This window comes from Pipistrellus hanaki (assembly GCF_964339955.1).
Source record: "Pipistrellus hanaki genome assembly, chromosome: 2".
Taxonomy (NCBI): Eukaryota; Metazoa; Chordata; class Mammalia; order Chiroptera; family Vespertilionidae; genus Pipistrellus; species Pipistrellus hanaki.
In genome coordinates, this window is record NC_140504.1 from 132336890 (window position 1) to 132353058 (window position 16169).

General features: G+C 35.1%; 1 protein-coding gene across 1 annotated transcript in view; it reads right to left on the reverse strand.

Annotated features, from left to right (window-relative positions):
- ABCD3 (ATP binding cassette subfamily D member 3) overlaps window positions 1-16169 on the reverse strand; it is a 74428-nt gene that overhangs the window by 36013 nt on the left and 22246 nt on the right. Inside the window, exons 3-5 of the mRNA XM_084873418.1 lie at window positions 13410-13508; window positions 8574-8662; window positions 743-812 (exon numbers count right to left, since the gene is read on the reverse strand). Coding sequence (XP_084729544.1) covers window positions 743-812; window positions 8574-8662; window positions 13410-13508 — 258 coding nt within the window. The remainder of the gene's footprint in view (window positions 1-742; window positions 813-8573; window positions 8663-13409; window positions 13509-16169) is intronic.

The window sequence follows — 16169 nt, forward strand, 5'->3', positions numbered from 1 at the left end:
CAGTTGAACTCCTGAGGGGACACTTCGTATATTAGCCAAATATATATAATTTTTCCATAGTTTGAGCCATATTTACATAAAATTTTTATCCAAAAAAAACCTGATTTTCTGTGGAATCTCAGTTTTTGACTGATAGCAAAGCTACTATCTCAACTTTATTAAATCTGGCATATGATATAATTAATGCGTTTTACAATCAAGTTCCTCCTTTTAACTCCTACATTTAAAATACTAAAATTCTTATAGTCACAATAAATGGAACAAAAACCAAAGCTAAGAAAATCACTTATAATGTAGGACAAATACTCACCTTTATTTTTAATTAATTCAGATAATAAATTCCAGTTTAACTTAAACTATATCAGTGGCTTAAGTTACTATAATATTGTGGCCTGAAACAATTAATCTAAATCAGGATGACTCTGTGCCCCTGTGGGACATTTTTGATTCTCACACTGGGGGATGGGGAAAGGGAGATACTACTGCCATTTAGTGGGATGCTATAAATATTCAAGAAACTTTGGCTTAAAGGTTAAAAAAATCCACATATGTAGATATTCTTTTAATATTTCAATCTAGTGTAAAGGTTTATATTGAAATGTTCTACAACAGTTATAAAATTAAATTCAAAATAGGAACTTAGTATCATAAATCTTTAAAGAAGTTAATAAGTAAATATCCTTAAAGATTTTTGGAAGATGCAATTTTTTCCCCCTGTATAAATTTAAAGAATTCCACTTACGAGAGGCATGGCAGCGATGAAGTTGAATAAGTACCTCTTGAAATCTTTTCTGCTACGACCAATGATACCACTGCAAACCACCACATGCAATGCATTAGTTGCAAAAGAAGCAATATTTTACACTAAGAACACTTCTGAAAACAGCTGTAAAATTACTCTTGCAAATTTGTATTGAATAAAAAGAATAAGAAAAATACGCAAAATATTTTCTTACAAAAATATGTTTCCAACTTTTGAAATGTTATCATTTTAAACAGCTTTCTTGAAAATCACTCTATTTAAAAGGCAACATTAAATAAGAGTAACTACTAAAAATGTTAACTTTTAAAAAGGCTTAGGTGCCACAAAAAGGGTTTAGATGGCAAAACTCTACAGACTCAGGAATGGATTACTATGGATAAAACAAATATTTGTTTTTAAAATGTTTTAACATTCTGATTCTGCCTTGTGTGAACACTTAGACTAATAAGAGATCAGCAAACTCTTACCAAAAAACTCTTATTTTAAAGTTTATGGGCCATAGGGTCTCTGTTGCAAACACTTACTTCTGCTATTATAGAACAAAAATTTCCAAAAATGAACTGGCGCTGTCCTAATTAAATGTTAACAGAACAGACGGCATTGGACTTTGGCCTACAGGTCTACTTAGCTGACCCTGAGACTAAATAACCCAGTAAATCAATAGGGTTCCTCAGTCTCAAGGTCTGTTAACATACTTCTACTAAACCAGCTCCTCTTTTTTAAATCTGTTTTTGATCAATTTTACATACTTATTTGTTTGTAAAGTATCCATTAAGAACTTTTAATGTAAGGGTTCCACTACTTTTTTAAAAAGTTTGAAAGCTATTAATATCATGGAAGTAAAGACTATTTGAGTAATGTACATCTATGATCCAGTAAAAAGATAGAATTTATTTGATCACACACATTCATCAAATAACATTAATACTTCAAGTATAAATAAAATATATTTAGAAAAATATTGTACCAAATTATTTAAACCTAACTACACACACACACACACACACACACACACACAGGATGGGTATATGATAGAGAAATAATTTGCTTTTAATGAAGGATTAGGTGAATAATGCCACGTTATGTTAGCTCATCTTTTAGAGGGGAAAAAAATAATAACTCCATGGTCAAATAAATTCAGAAAAACCTGGGTTAAACAAAGCTAAAAATCTTTACTGAAGACCTTTCTCAAAGCACTTAATGTATATGTGCATTGTAACTCTCTGAGAGGACTTTGTAGCATGTAGCATTTCCTCTGTCAAAACTAGCATTCCACAGAACATACTTTGGGAAATGTTACTTTAGACTAGTATAAAAATCAATCGTCCTATTTTGACACAACTACTAAAAAGTTAAAAAACTTAAGTTGAGCTAAAAAAAAAAGTTAAAATAGAACCACACAAAAGTGTTGTTTATAGCAATAATAATATTAGAGACACAAAACAATTAAGACAGAACAAAAGGTTTAGAGATTTTAAATTGTTTGAAACAAACTTTACATAAAACCAAGTGCTTTAGTGCTGCCCAAGCTGCGAAACACACAAAATTATAAAACTTGGTAAAACACATGCCATCATTCAGCGATTGTTTACCACTGGAATAGCAGCTATAAATTTAAAAAATGGTTCCTTGAACAAAGCTTTTTTTCTGCTTATTATTCCACTGCAAAAAAAATATAATAATAATGAACAATAATTTTATAGTAGCCCCAGTCATTATTACTTTCCATACATACAAGAATATTATACATAAAAAGATAAAGTTGCTATTGTAGCCAAATGGGTGACAGGAAAATACGTCGATGATTACATATAACAACAAGATAAAGGATTCACCTCCATATCATGTAATTACCACAGTTTCTTAAAGAAAAAGTGCCGACCTATTTAAAATGTGCCCACACTCCAAAGTAATTAGCCACTGCTAACAAGCCTTAAAGGTATAAAGAATATTAAAATGAAGTACACTAAGGACCAAAACAGAAACAGATGAATCTAAACCTAATTTGGAAGACAAAAGGGAAACCATAGATAAATCCATTTACAATATAGCTGTAGTAGCAAGTTAGAGAAATGTGTAAATTTCTCAAATAATGTTCCATATTATGAACTCACAATATTTCTAAACTTGTAATTTCATCAAATATAAAATAGTTCATATTTCTGCTATAGCAGAAGTTCAAAAATATTTATTAAGGAGAAAATTAACTTTAAAATGATCATTTCACAATTGATAAATTTGGATTAAAAGTACGTTATAAGGTAGTTCCTTATACTATTCTTTTTTAAAAAATATATTTTGATTTTTTACAGAGAGGAAGAGAGAGGGATAGAGAGTTAGAAACATCAATGAGAGAGAAACATCAATCGGCTGCCTTCTGCACACCCCTTACTGGGGATGTGCCTGCAACCTAGGTACATGCCCTTGACCGGAATCGAACCCATGATCTTTCAGTCTGCAGGCCGACGCTCTATCCACTGAGCCAAACCAGTTTCGACTCCTTATACTATTCTTGCAACATATTTTTAAGTTTACATTGTATCAAAATAAGTTCTTTAGAAACTCCTAAATTTTTTTTTTTTAAATCTACATCTCATAACTAAAAATTGCAACAAGATGATTACAATTAAAGGCTGGCTCATGCTACATAATAACTTTCCTCTATCCACAATCACCAATTAATTTAATGCATCACATACTCTTAGTAAGGCATTTTCTACAGGACAGTAAGTCTTTTAGAAAATATGTATTGGCATCTATTCAATTAAAGTTGAAAATCTCTAGTTTAGAAGAGTAAATATTATACTTTTGGATTATAAAAACATGAAATCAAAATTTGAATAAAAGGGAAAAACTTTTAAAAATAAACTAATCTCCTGAATTATACCATGATTCTGCAGGGTTTTAATATGTAATATATGACGAATCCTACACAGATATTTAATATTAGAGGCCTGGTGCATGAAATTTGTGGACGGAGGGGGTGGGTAAGTGAGGAGGGGTGTCCTTCAGCCCAGCCTGCATCCCCTTGCAATCTGGGACCCCTCAAGTAAAGTCCCTACGCCTGGCCGGGGATCAGGGCCTATCTGGGGGCTTTCCTTTCCCTGGCTATGTGGGATGCGACTGCTTGGCTGGCCTGGGCCTCCTCTTTGGGACGACCGCAGAGGGTCCTCCCATCAATTACCCTGCCAGCCAGTGGCCTAGGCCTCCCTCTTTGGGGCAATCGATCGCCTTGCAGAAGTGGCCTGGACCTCCCCTCTGCAGGATGATCGTGGAGCAATGGCAGGGCCCCCCAACCAACTGCATTGCACTCGCCTTAGCTGGCCTTGCACCAGGGTGTGTCATAGCGTGGTCATCCAGAAGGTCGTTTGGTTGATTTGCTTATTATGCTTTTATTATTATAATGTTACTCAGAGTGGATGGAAGCTATATATTTTTTGCCACAGGTAATAGTTGGGGAATGTATTTTTACTAACAAATGTGGCCTCTAAATAATACAGATATCAAAAGAAAAGCATAAAATTATGTAATAATGTAAAAGAACATCAGTTTTCTCAACATTAAATATATAAAGAATTCCAATAAAACCAATCCTCCTAAAGCTAATATGTTAGCAACAATGAACATCAGAACTATATTTAGGTTGAAATTCTTAGATTTCTAAGAGGCACACAGACACAAAACTGACCAGACTCTGCCCACAGAAACCTACAAACCTTGGAGACCAGACACTCAACAAACCCTCAAATTGGCTTTTAACAAGATTTTTAGGTCTTCACTTTTAAATATGAATACATAGCCAAGAGAAGCAAACTGCTTGAGGAAAGCCTCTAAAAATATCAGAACAACTATCAAAGGATCATGAAGGAAACAACCAAAAAACAATGCTGTAAAAATGAACATCCAACCAAAAAGATAATTCTTAGAAATAAATATATAATGAAAATGCTCTGGATGATAGTTAAAACAAACTTCCTGGAATATAGAATAAATATCCTAATATATAAAAACCCAGGGTCCATAATGTCCAAAACAACTGAAGGCTCAACTAAACACCAGGCTACTCATGCAGCAGGCTCCAGTGGGTGGGGACTGGTGAGCAGGCTGAACTGCTGACTACTCAGCAGCTAGCAGCTACTGAGGCTACTGCAAGGCCCAGAGAGAGAAGCAGGGTCTGATCCACAGCCTCAAGGATGCGATCAGACCTGCTTCTCTCTCTGGGCCTTGCGAGAAACTGTGCCTCTCTCTCTCTGACATATCAGCAGTTCAGCCCACTCACCAGCAGTCTGGGGTGGTTGTTGATCAGCCCTGCCTCTCTGATCAGGCCCGGGGATATTGACTGGCATTGAAACCCATCAATCAGAACCAAATCGGTGAAGTGCAAGGAACTAATGGCTGCGTAGGAGGCAGAGCTTTTGACTCTGACTGGCATAGAAACCAACCAATCAGAACCAAATCTGGGTGAATTGCAATGAGCCAATGACTGCCAAGGAGGCAGAGTTTCTGACACCGACTGCATAGAAACTGACCAATCAGAATCTAATCTGAGTGAATTGCAAAGGCAGAACCTAAGGTAAGGGCTGAAGAGGGGTTTTAAGAGCAACAGCTGTTTGGTGTAAGGTGTAAGAAAGTAGTTCAATTTTTTAATGACCGGTTTGGCAGTATAGTGCATGTGGCTGGCTATTAGTCCAGATATAGGGATTATGTATTTTGTCTGCCAAGAGCATCTCCTCCTGCTGAAAAAGGCTTCCCCTCACTCCCCTGTAAAACACTCCTATCCAAAATAATCTATCTATACTAATAAAAGGGTAATATGCTAATTAGACTGGGTCAACCGGCCACCTTCTGAACGTCTGACTTCCTTCCGGACAAAGCCACGGTGGTAGGGGCCAGGCAGAGGCAGTTAGGGGTGCTCAGGCCAGCAGAGGAGGGCAGTTGGGGGTGATGATCAGGCCAGCAAGCGAGGGCAGTTGGGAGGGAGATCAGGCTGGCAGGGGAGGACAGTCAGGGGCAATCAAGCAGGCAGAGGCAGTTAGGGGTAACCAGACAGGCAGAGGGGTTAGGGGCAATCAGGCAAGCAGCCAGAGGCAGTTAAGGATGATCAGGCAGGCAGGCAGGTGAGCAATTAGGAACCAGCAGTACCAGATTGCAAAAAGAATGTCCGATTAAAGAGGGTGCAAGGTGAGCACAAATTTTGTGCACAAGGTCACTTGTCAGTAATAAAAACAGAATAGAGCCCAACCGGTGTGACTCAGTGATTGAGTGTCAAGCCATGAACCAGGAGATCACAGTTCGATTCCCTGGTCAAGGCGCACGCCTTGGTTGTAGGCTCAATCCCCAGGAGGGGTCATGCAGGAGGAAGCCGATCAGTGATTCTCTTATTATGTTTCTCTCTCTCTCTCTCTCTCTCTCTCTCTCTCTCTCTCTCTCTCTCTCTCTTTCCTTTTCCTTCCTCTCTCTGAAATCAATAAAAACATTTTAGCAAAACAGTTATAAAATTTAAACATAATCAGATGTTTATGTTATAAAATTATAACATAATCAGATGATCAATCCAGGATGCCCAACACTCAACTAATAAGGATTCCAGAAAAGGTATAGATAAAAATGGAGAGGAAAAATGATGGAAAAGAGCCCACCTCATGCCCAGCGCAATGAGGTAAAAAATAAAAACAAAATAAACAAATCATAACAATATTCAGTAAAATTCCCAAACACCAGAAGTATATCAATAACAAGTAATCATAAAAACTTCCAAAGGTTAAGAACCAGTGAGTACTATAGAAGATGATAACAGGTGATACTTTCCAAATTCTAACAAAAAGTAATTTCCAACTGGGACTGTATAAATACAGCTATACTACCAATCAAATGTTAGAGAAGATTTTATCAGATCTAAAAGGTCTCAAAAATTTATTTCCCTTGTACCTTTTCTCAGAAAAAAACTGAATTTGCCAAAATGAGAATATAAACTGAGAAAGAAGAAAACAAAAGATAACAGAAAACAGGTTATTTAATGCAGCAGAGAAATATGAAAGAAACTCCCAAGATCGTGATAAAAGCAAATTCAAACAAGACCGTTATTTAGTGGGCCTAAAATACAATCCATTTTGGTTAGAGCAGGAAGACAGGAAACTAACAAGCAGCATAAGGTGGGTAGTAATAGAGATAAAATCAATAGGTTATGTGGTATATTTGACCATATTACAATAATGAAACAATTTTACAGTGTTATCAATAAGCTTAAGTTGAATTAGTAAGAAATAGGCAAAAACCTAAAGCACACAAAACCTTGCAATTTCTAAATGCCAGGAAAACAAAAAATTGTGTATATATATATATTAAAAAAAATTACCAAAATATATGCTATGTGGCTTGGCTATAAACAATAGTCAAAATCAGGTAAACAATAAATTCCAATTTAATAAAATTTTGTAACATAACAACATTGAGAAGGAAAGGATGAGCATAGGAATGGGTAACTGTAAAAAGCTGATTCTCATCTTCTAAAGTAGTAAATAAACACATATTTTAAAACTGAAAAATCTAGAAACAGGAACACAAATATGTCACATTGTAGTCCAGAGATTAAAAAAAAAAAAGAGAGAGAGAGAGAGAGAGAGAGAGAGAGAGAGAGAGAGAGACTGAGAGAGAGAGAGAGAGAGAGAGAGAGAGAGAGAGAGAGAGAGATATGAAACGGTAAAAGAACAGAAAATGACTGGCTCCAAAAATGACAGTTATGACTGGGAGAAATGGTGCACAGGATTGATACTTTTGTGACTAATTCCTGCAAGGCTATCTGACATTAAGCTACATTCATATATCATTTTTTAAGTTGTTCATATATTACTTTGATTAAAATATTTTAAAAGGCCTGGGACTGACCACAGGTTTCAGAGACGTGTGTTGAATATAGGAGCCTACACAATTTACACGTATTTAGAGGCATGTGATTAGAGCTTTAAGCTTATGCAGAAAACCTTTATTCTCTGAAACAGCTGAGTCAGAAAACATGTACATAAAGAAAGTATTCTTCCTTTTCCAACATATTCTCAAAGTAGCAAATCAAGGATATGAGGGGGGAAATCTTTATTTCAAACTTTGGGAGCATTTAAAAAGTCTAAGTACTATCATTCCAAAAGTTATCTTAGATTAAGTATTTAACACATTTTCTGATAAAATATTACATGCCAGTAAACAAAATTACAAGAAAAATTTTAATCTAACATTCAAATTGGTATTATGAGGAATAAATTCTTTATCAACATATAATGTTATTTTTGTTTTTAGATCCAAAATTATCAATTGCAGTAATTAATAACTAATATGTAAAAGAATATAGTAATAAAAATGTATAAACACTAACTTCAAAAACTGAAAGAAATGTCTAAGAATTGTTTATCCTTTTAATCAATATTTTCAATGTGATTCCCTAAAATGCTTTGATATTTTCCTCCAAATTATCTCATTAATTTTAGTAATCCAATGTGATGACTTTTTAAACTCCCCAATAAAGCATTTATATTACTGCATTTGAATTTTCCTCTTATTTGTCTCTAACCCTTTACAAATTGACAGCTCTGCAGGCCTAGATACAGGGAGGGTCTCTCCCGTTCATCAGTATATCCCTCTCATAGAGTTCCTGGCACATGGGCGACAATCAATAGATATCAAAGTAAATGAACAGAGACATAATTTGACTTAAGTATTTACCTAATGTAGAATATATTTCTTGTTCATTAAGATATTATTTAAATATGACACAGATTAGTGTTTCATACATTTGGGAGGAAGGTGAATAAAAAAGTACCTTTCAATGAGTGTCCCATTTTGAATCATCCAAACATCACAATATGTTCGAGACACCAGCATAACAGCAATAAGTATCAAGTAACCTGTCTAAAATAAATCAGGTACAGTAAATTAAGTAAATACATTTTAGAAAGTTTAAAAAACAAACAAATATTATCTTGGTAAATATATTTTATTTCTAAATTCAAGGCTTCATCTTAGCTTTAATACAATTGGTGATATTTTAGCTATGGGGAATTTTTTTTTAAATTTTAGGTATAAATGGAAAAGGCCTAATACTGTAGATCATTTAGTCTAACTTCTTATTCAGAATTTAAAAGTGAATCCCAGGCAGGTTAAATGACTTCATACAACTGGTCAGTGTCAGAAATTAGCGGTATTTCTTAAATTACCTGAATCACATGTATTATGATTATCTTGTATTTTTAATATATTACTAATAAAGAAAAATGATAACGGTCAATATACAATTAAACAACAAATATGGAAGACTATAATTTTGCTTAAGTAGAATAAGTCTGGCTCCGTTTTTTAAGAAAATCTCTAAGAGTGCCTCTGCCCTCATAGGACTTTCAATTTAATTATTAAGGCAAAATTTACACTAAAAAAAAAAAAAAAAGGAAGAAAACAGACTAATGTAGGTATATTTGCATCACTTCATGTGCTAAGTAACAGGAAGGCCTGGGGTAGCAAAAGAGGCTAATGGCATTAAAAATATATTAACCATACCAAGTAAACAAAGGAAAGAATGAGGATTATGAGTAAAAAAAGATGAATGACTTAATAGAAAATAAATAGATTAAAACCATATGAATTACAGTATAGCATATCCAACAGAGTTTAGACAATATAAAACTACTGAAAGCTTGTAGGTAGAACAAAATGTTAAAGGTACTGTTTAGAAAACATTACTGAAGCAATGCTGTACAAGACTGATTATCAAGGGGGAAGAGATGAGATACCAAGTGGCTGTCTATCGAATAGTAATCAATTATCTCTTTGTAAGATGAGAATCTACCCTCCAACCTCCAACACACATTCAAAGCTGGCCTTAAACCTTCTAAGCAGGAAGAATATGACAGAAACATAGAAGCTAAAGTCAGGGAAGATGGTCTGCGGCGGGGGGAGGGGGAGAGACATTTGTTGAATAATGTGCTTAATTTCAAAGTTATTGAGAGATAACTGCATCTAATATTTACGTAATTTCTGCAAAACAAATAACTTTTTTTAAAAAGAAGAAGGTACTAAAAATATAGCCCTTTGAGTGAAAGACAAGGCAGGGAGTCATACACAGAACTAGTGAATGAAACAATAAGAAGATGGTGTGAAATAAAGTATGTGATTGAGCTATATGACAAATGCTACCCCATTGTTTGCTAGAAAGAAGCATACCATCTTTCTGCCCTATCTTACCATCTCAAAGTTAGATATTTAAATGACAGTATAACCTATTGATTTTAATAAATATGTCTGTATTCCACTTTAACTGTAATGTTAACATTTAATTCAGACCTTTCATACAGTATCAATCCTAAATTAATCACTTCAGTTATATAAAGGTAACATTAGATAAAGATAGTTTATTTGTTTCTTCATTTTATGCTATTGGCTTAATTTACCCTTAAAGTATCAAGGGTAAATTAGCAAATTTGTAATTAGTAATTAGCAAAATTGTCACTTTAGCAAAATCTGGCTAACTTTAATTATTGACAGTCTTTATATAAAAGACTAGAGGCCCAGTGCACAAAATTCATGCATGGGAGGGGGAGGTGTGTCCCTCAGCCCAGCCTGCACCATCTCCAATCTGGGACATTCCTCTCACAATCCAGGACTGCTGGCTCCCAACCGCTCACCTGCCTGCCTGCTCGACTGCCCCTAACCACTTCTGCCTGCCAGCCTGATTCACCCCCTAACCACTACCCTGCCAGCCTGATTGACACCTAACGGCTCCCTGCCGGCCGATTGCCCCTATCTGCCCTACCCTGATGGCCTGGTCGCCCCCAACTGCCCTCCTCAGCTGGCTATCTTGTGGCAGCCATCTTGTGTTGGAGAGATGGTCAATTTGCATAATACCTCTTTATTACACATAGGATATAGTTAAAATCACCACTATTCCCATTATTAATGGGTTTGCAGACTATAACAGAAATTGAAGTTCTGCATTGATGTAGGATTTCTGTCACCTTCTGGTATATATGAATTTCCATATATTCATATGTAGTATTTTCATAAGTCAGTTAATCTATCGCTATCTCCAATCTTTTATGATTTCTATAGGAATTTATTTCACTTTCTTGAACTAGGGTTAAATTTGGATTTTCATATCCTTCAAAAATGGTTCATAAAATAACTCTAGACAAAACTGGCAGGTTGGCCAAGTTAGGCTCTTCTACCTCCTTACTAACTCCCAGAGATCTATCCAATGTCATTTTGCAGTCAAAAACCCCTACTAAGTAGTTAAATAAATATATACTGTTAAATGATGAGGGGGGGAAATATTAGAATCTTTCCAGATAAGCTTGTATTTTAAATAAGAACTCTCCAAAGTCAGGTAGGTTGTAGAATAAGAAAATAACTAGCTATGCCTGAAGAATCCTGGGAAACCTTCACAGAAAAGATAATGAGCATTAAGCTATTTTTTAAAAACGTATTCGTTTCGTTTAAAAAATAACTTAGTTTTGTTGGGGTGGGGACCCAGGATGTCACAGAAATGAAGCCATGACAGCACATGGCCTGAAAAACATGGCAAAGAATCTTCTAAGCAGATGATATTGAAAGGAAGGTCAAAGTCAGGTTGTGATTTATCCTATAAGAAATATATATATCGATATTTTTTTTAAATTAGGATTTTTAACTAGTTAGGAAAGGAGAAGCAAAAAGACCAATTAAGAGATTATAACAACCCAGTAGAAATGGAAAGAGACTAATTTAAGAGAAACTCAAGGATACTTGGAAAAAGATTTAAAATACAAGGGAGGAAGGTATTTTAAAAGTTTCAGTGTGATTTCATTTTTATTATATGCTCACACCAAAATAATAATAGAAGTTCTCTTTGAGTGGGAGGTTAACAGGCACCAAGAAGAAAAAAAATATCTAACTACACTTTCCAAATTTTCAAAGAACATATTATCTTTATCTAATCAGAAATAAACAAATGTTTTTCTTTTTCAGAGTTTCTTCAGGGTGGAATTATGACGACATGGAAGTGAGGGGGAAGGAGAGCAAGTCCAGGGTGATGGAGGAATGTTTGTTCTCCTTGGGAATCACAGTGTTTTTGCAACATCTTATTCTTTTCTTGCTATTAATAGATATAAGGCAAATGCTTTTTAAAATTTGAACAATGGGACACATCATGAGATAAATTTGGCAGAAAAGATTAAAAGGGGAGATTCTCTGAAAGGAGACTAATTAAAGAACACTATGACATCCAGGCAAGAATATTTAGAAGAAAAATCGTCAGATCCCAGTGACAGAAAGGATGAGGTATGAGGAGAAGAACAGTCAAAGGTGATGGTACTGGTGCAGCCACTGTGGAAAACAATATGGAGTTTCCCTCCCAAATTAAAAATGGAACTTCCATTTGACCCAGTAATCCCACTTCTAGAAATATATCCCAAGGAATCAGAAATACCAATCAGAAAGGATATATGCACCCCTATGTTCATAGCAGCATAATTTACAATTGCTAATATTTGGAAACAGCCTAAGTGCCCATCAGCAGATGAGTAGATTAAAAAACTGCGGTACATCTACACAATGAAATAGTATGCTGCTGTAAAAAAGAAAGAACTCTTACCATTTGCAACAGCATGGATAGACCTGGAGAGCATTATGCTAAGAGAAATAAGCCAGTCAGAGAAAGATAAATATCACATGATCTCACAAGCATCTAACAGACTGTCAAATCTCAGAGGAAAGGCAGAGGAGGGTGAGAGGGGGGGATAAGAGATCAACCAAAAGATCTGTATGCATGCATATAAGCAAAACCAATGAACCGAGATAGTAGGGGGATGAGGGCATGTGCTGGGGGTGGAAGTGGCTGGGGACAATCAATGGGGGAAAAATGAAACAGATGTAATACATCAAACAATAAAGAATTTAAACTTTTTAAAAAGGTGATGATATTTTTAGTTATATAAAAGGAAAATATTGAAGTGATTATAGAAAACACAGCAACATTTTATTTTTTAGTCATTAAAAACACTTACCTGTAATACATTAAATAATAAAAAAATTTTCAGGCCAGTGAGAAAAAAAAAAGACACATCAAATAAAGATAATCTTGATGAAAGGGATAATAAAACTTTATTCCTACAACCAGCTTACTGAAAATATTTAAAATTTCAGATATCATTTTATCTTTTTAAAACACTTGTTTAATAATTTTATAATGTATATCACCCCAATTATTAAATAAATATTTTAAAATATATAAATAAAACATATTTAGTCAAATGTGAAGCAGTAACCCTAAAACATATCCCATATCAATGTGATTTGTTAATCCCTTAATGAAATAAAATGATTTGTCTTTGTAAATTTAATCTTGTTTTCATTATAATAGAGCACCACAACTTAGGGTAGCTGCACTAATGTACTCTAGAATATTAGATAAAATAGTATTTCATAAGCAAGAGAAAACTATTTTAAAACTGGCACTAAACAATAAGGATACTTATGTGACAATAATTTACAGACAAAAATTTAGTAGTCATCATAACCCATTTGGAAAACATTTGACCTGTAGTATGACAAAAGCTTTATAATCTTATTGTTCTAATTTCACATAACCTTTAAAGTTGAACACTTAACATTATAATTTAATAAGACTTACCTCTTTACAAAATGTTCTAGGGACCATGATTTTTAGAATCCGTGAGAGCCTTGAAAAAAACACTTTGTCCACCATAGCTCGCTCTTTTTTTCCTTCTTTCTATATTAAAAAAATAAAAAAATAAAAACTTTTAATATAGCTATAACAAATCTACAACAAATAAGATTAAAGAACCATGTATTATCATCTTACATCAATATAAACAACTATCAAGATGATATTAGAGAGAACACAGAATTGCACTGCTCTTCATATTCAAACATGCTTTCAAGAAAATAAGATGTTATCAAAACAATAAGCTGTTTTGTTTTGTTTTTTATCTTGAACATGAATTTACCTGATATCAATTGCAGGAAACTTTTAGATTCCTAAATTTATCATTTAGCATTTCTAATATGCAATTTGCCATTCACTCTCTCTTCCTCATAAATTAATGACAAAGTTTGTTCACTCATACAGTTCATAGAGCAGGGGAAACATAAAAATTAGTAAGTAAATTGTTATAGACTAGGCAGGGTCATGAGAAAATGAAGAATGATTCAGACAAGATGATGAGAAAGGTCTCTTTGGGAAGGTGGCATTTAGGCTGAGATATAAACAAAGTGAAGCTATGTGATCAGCTTGGAGGGAAGAGGGTAGTGAAGCACAGGAAATACCAAGCAGAAAAAACTAGTGGTCGGAATAAAATTGGAGCAAGATGATAATATTGCTAGAGCAAAGGAAACAAAAATGAGAAAGCTGAAGGTAGGCAAAGACATAGAAAGGACAGAGGTTATTGTTAGTGGGAAACCACTAAAGATATTTAAGAATAGTAATTAATCTTATTACCCTCCGACATGTCTTCGTTTTGACTGGTTTGCAAAAATAAGGACAACGTGATATGGTGGAGGCTATTTATTTTATTACCCCTGGAATGTCTGGAAGAATAAGCTTGAGGAACTTCTTGGGATAAGTAAGACAGTCCAGAAGGAACCCATCCCTTACCTAGCCCCTTCCCCCATCTCCCAAAATCACAACTCAATTATTTGTTAACGACCAGGCTATTGATAAATACCCAAGATACAGTAAATTCTATTAGACAAACACAATATGCTATATAAATATGCTATAGTTAAATTAGCATCTATCTTGATACCCTATAGTGAATAGTTTTGTACTAAATTAGACTAGTAATAAGCTACCATCTATATGTCAGACACTGTGCTAAGTGCTTTATAATCCTACTAGAGGCACAGTGCATGAAAATTCATGCCCTGGAGGGGGATGGGGGGGAGGATCCCTCAACCAGACCTGTCCCCTCACAGTCTGGGAGCCCTCAGGGGCGGAAGGCAACCAAGAGATCAGGGGAAGGCAATGCCTCCATCACACCTCTGCTGCTGCCACTGCCAAAAGTGCCAGCCCTGGTTACCTGAGCCTCGGGTGGCCCTTGGTGGCTAGACAGCCACCATCCGAGGCTTGCCTGCTCCTTCGGCCGGCCCTGGATGGCTAAGGGTCTGAGGGTACTGGGAGACTCCGGAAGCTGGTGCACACCTGCTGTACTGGCAAGGTTGAGGGGACTGAGCACAGCCATCTTTGAGGGTGTGGCAGTCAATTAGCATATTCCTTCCATATTGGCTGTGGGCGTCGCCATCTTTGAGACTGGGGCAGTCAATTAGCATATTTCCTTCTTATTGGCTGTGGGTGCTACCATCTTTGCAACACTGTGAGGGTCAGTTAGCATATTCCCTCTTTATTAGATAGGATTAGGTACAGAATGTAATACAAAATTATAGACCAAGAAAGGAAGTCTTAAGTTTGTGTTTGTAGAATAAGATCAGGAAGACTGATAAAAAGTTTTGATACAAATCAGCCTATCCTGCAATTTTTGAAATAGAGTTCAGATCTTTCAAACCTTACTGAAGACTGCAAATCTCATCCTATTGAGTTATAGGCCCCGTCTACTTCACTTACACATACATGCATTCATTGACTCAATATTTACTTGGCCCAAGGCACTCTTCTAAATGATGCAGACACAACAGGAAGAAAAACAGACAAAAAAGGCCTACTCTATTTACTTAGTTAGCCTATTCTTCTCCAGGCAACCTCACAACTTCAACCTAAATCTTCCCTTTTACTTCACCAAACTGAAGAAAAGAACAAAGAAAAGGCAATATACACCAACTACCTTAAAAAAAAAAGTTAAAACTACTCTCAAATTTTTTCCCCCGTCACTGCCTCCCTGCTTCACCTCATCCCATCAATAACCAGTTCTCCATTGCTAACTTAAAGTAAGATAGAGTAATTCCAAAGTGAAATGGCCATCTTCTGACTGAAACAAAGCACTGCCTATTTCTACATGGGTTCACAAAAATTAAATAAATAAATATCTAGGGCAAACAAAGAGGAAGGTTTTTAAAAAAATTATAAGATAGTAACACTGAAGCATTAAAACAAAAAACAAAAAACAGCTACCTGGTATATATTCCTCCTCTTTTTTTCTGTTCCTGTTGTCACTCCTCCTATTTCTTAAGCTATCTGAAAGCCTGCCTTGATTTTCACTACATTTCAATCCTTGAACTATATACTTCTTAAAGTCCTCATAGGTTTTTCTGGAAAAAAAAAAAAAAACACTTGGACTAGAGGGGGCTGGCTCAGAAGAGCTCAAGAAATAGAGATGCTCTACCATTCTTGAACCTTAATAAAATTCATTGTGAAACCAATCTAAATGCTAATACCTACAGAGACTGTATATTTTGTAAACAGTAGCATGTGTTTTAA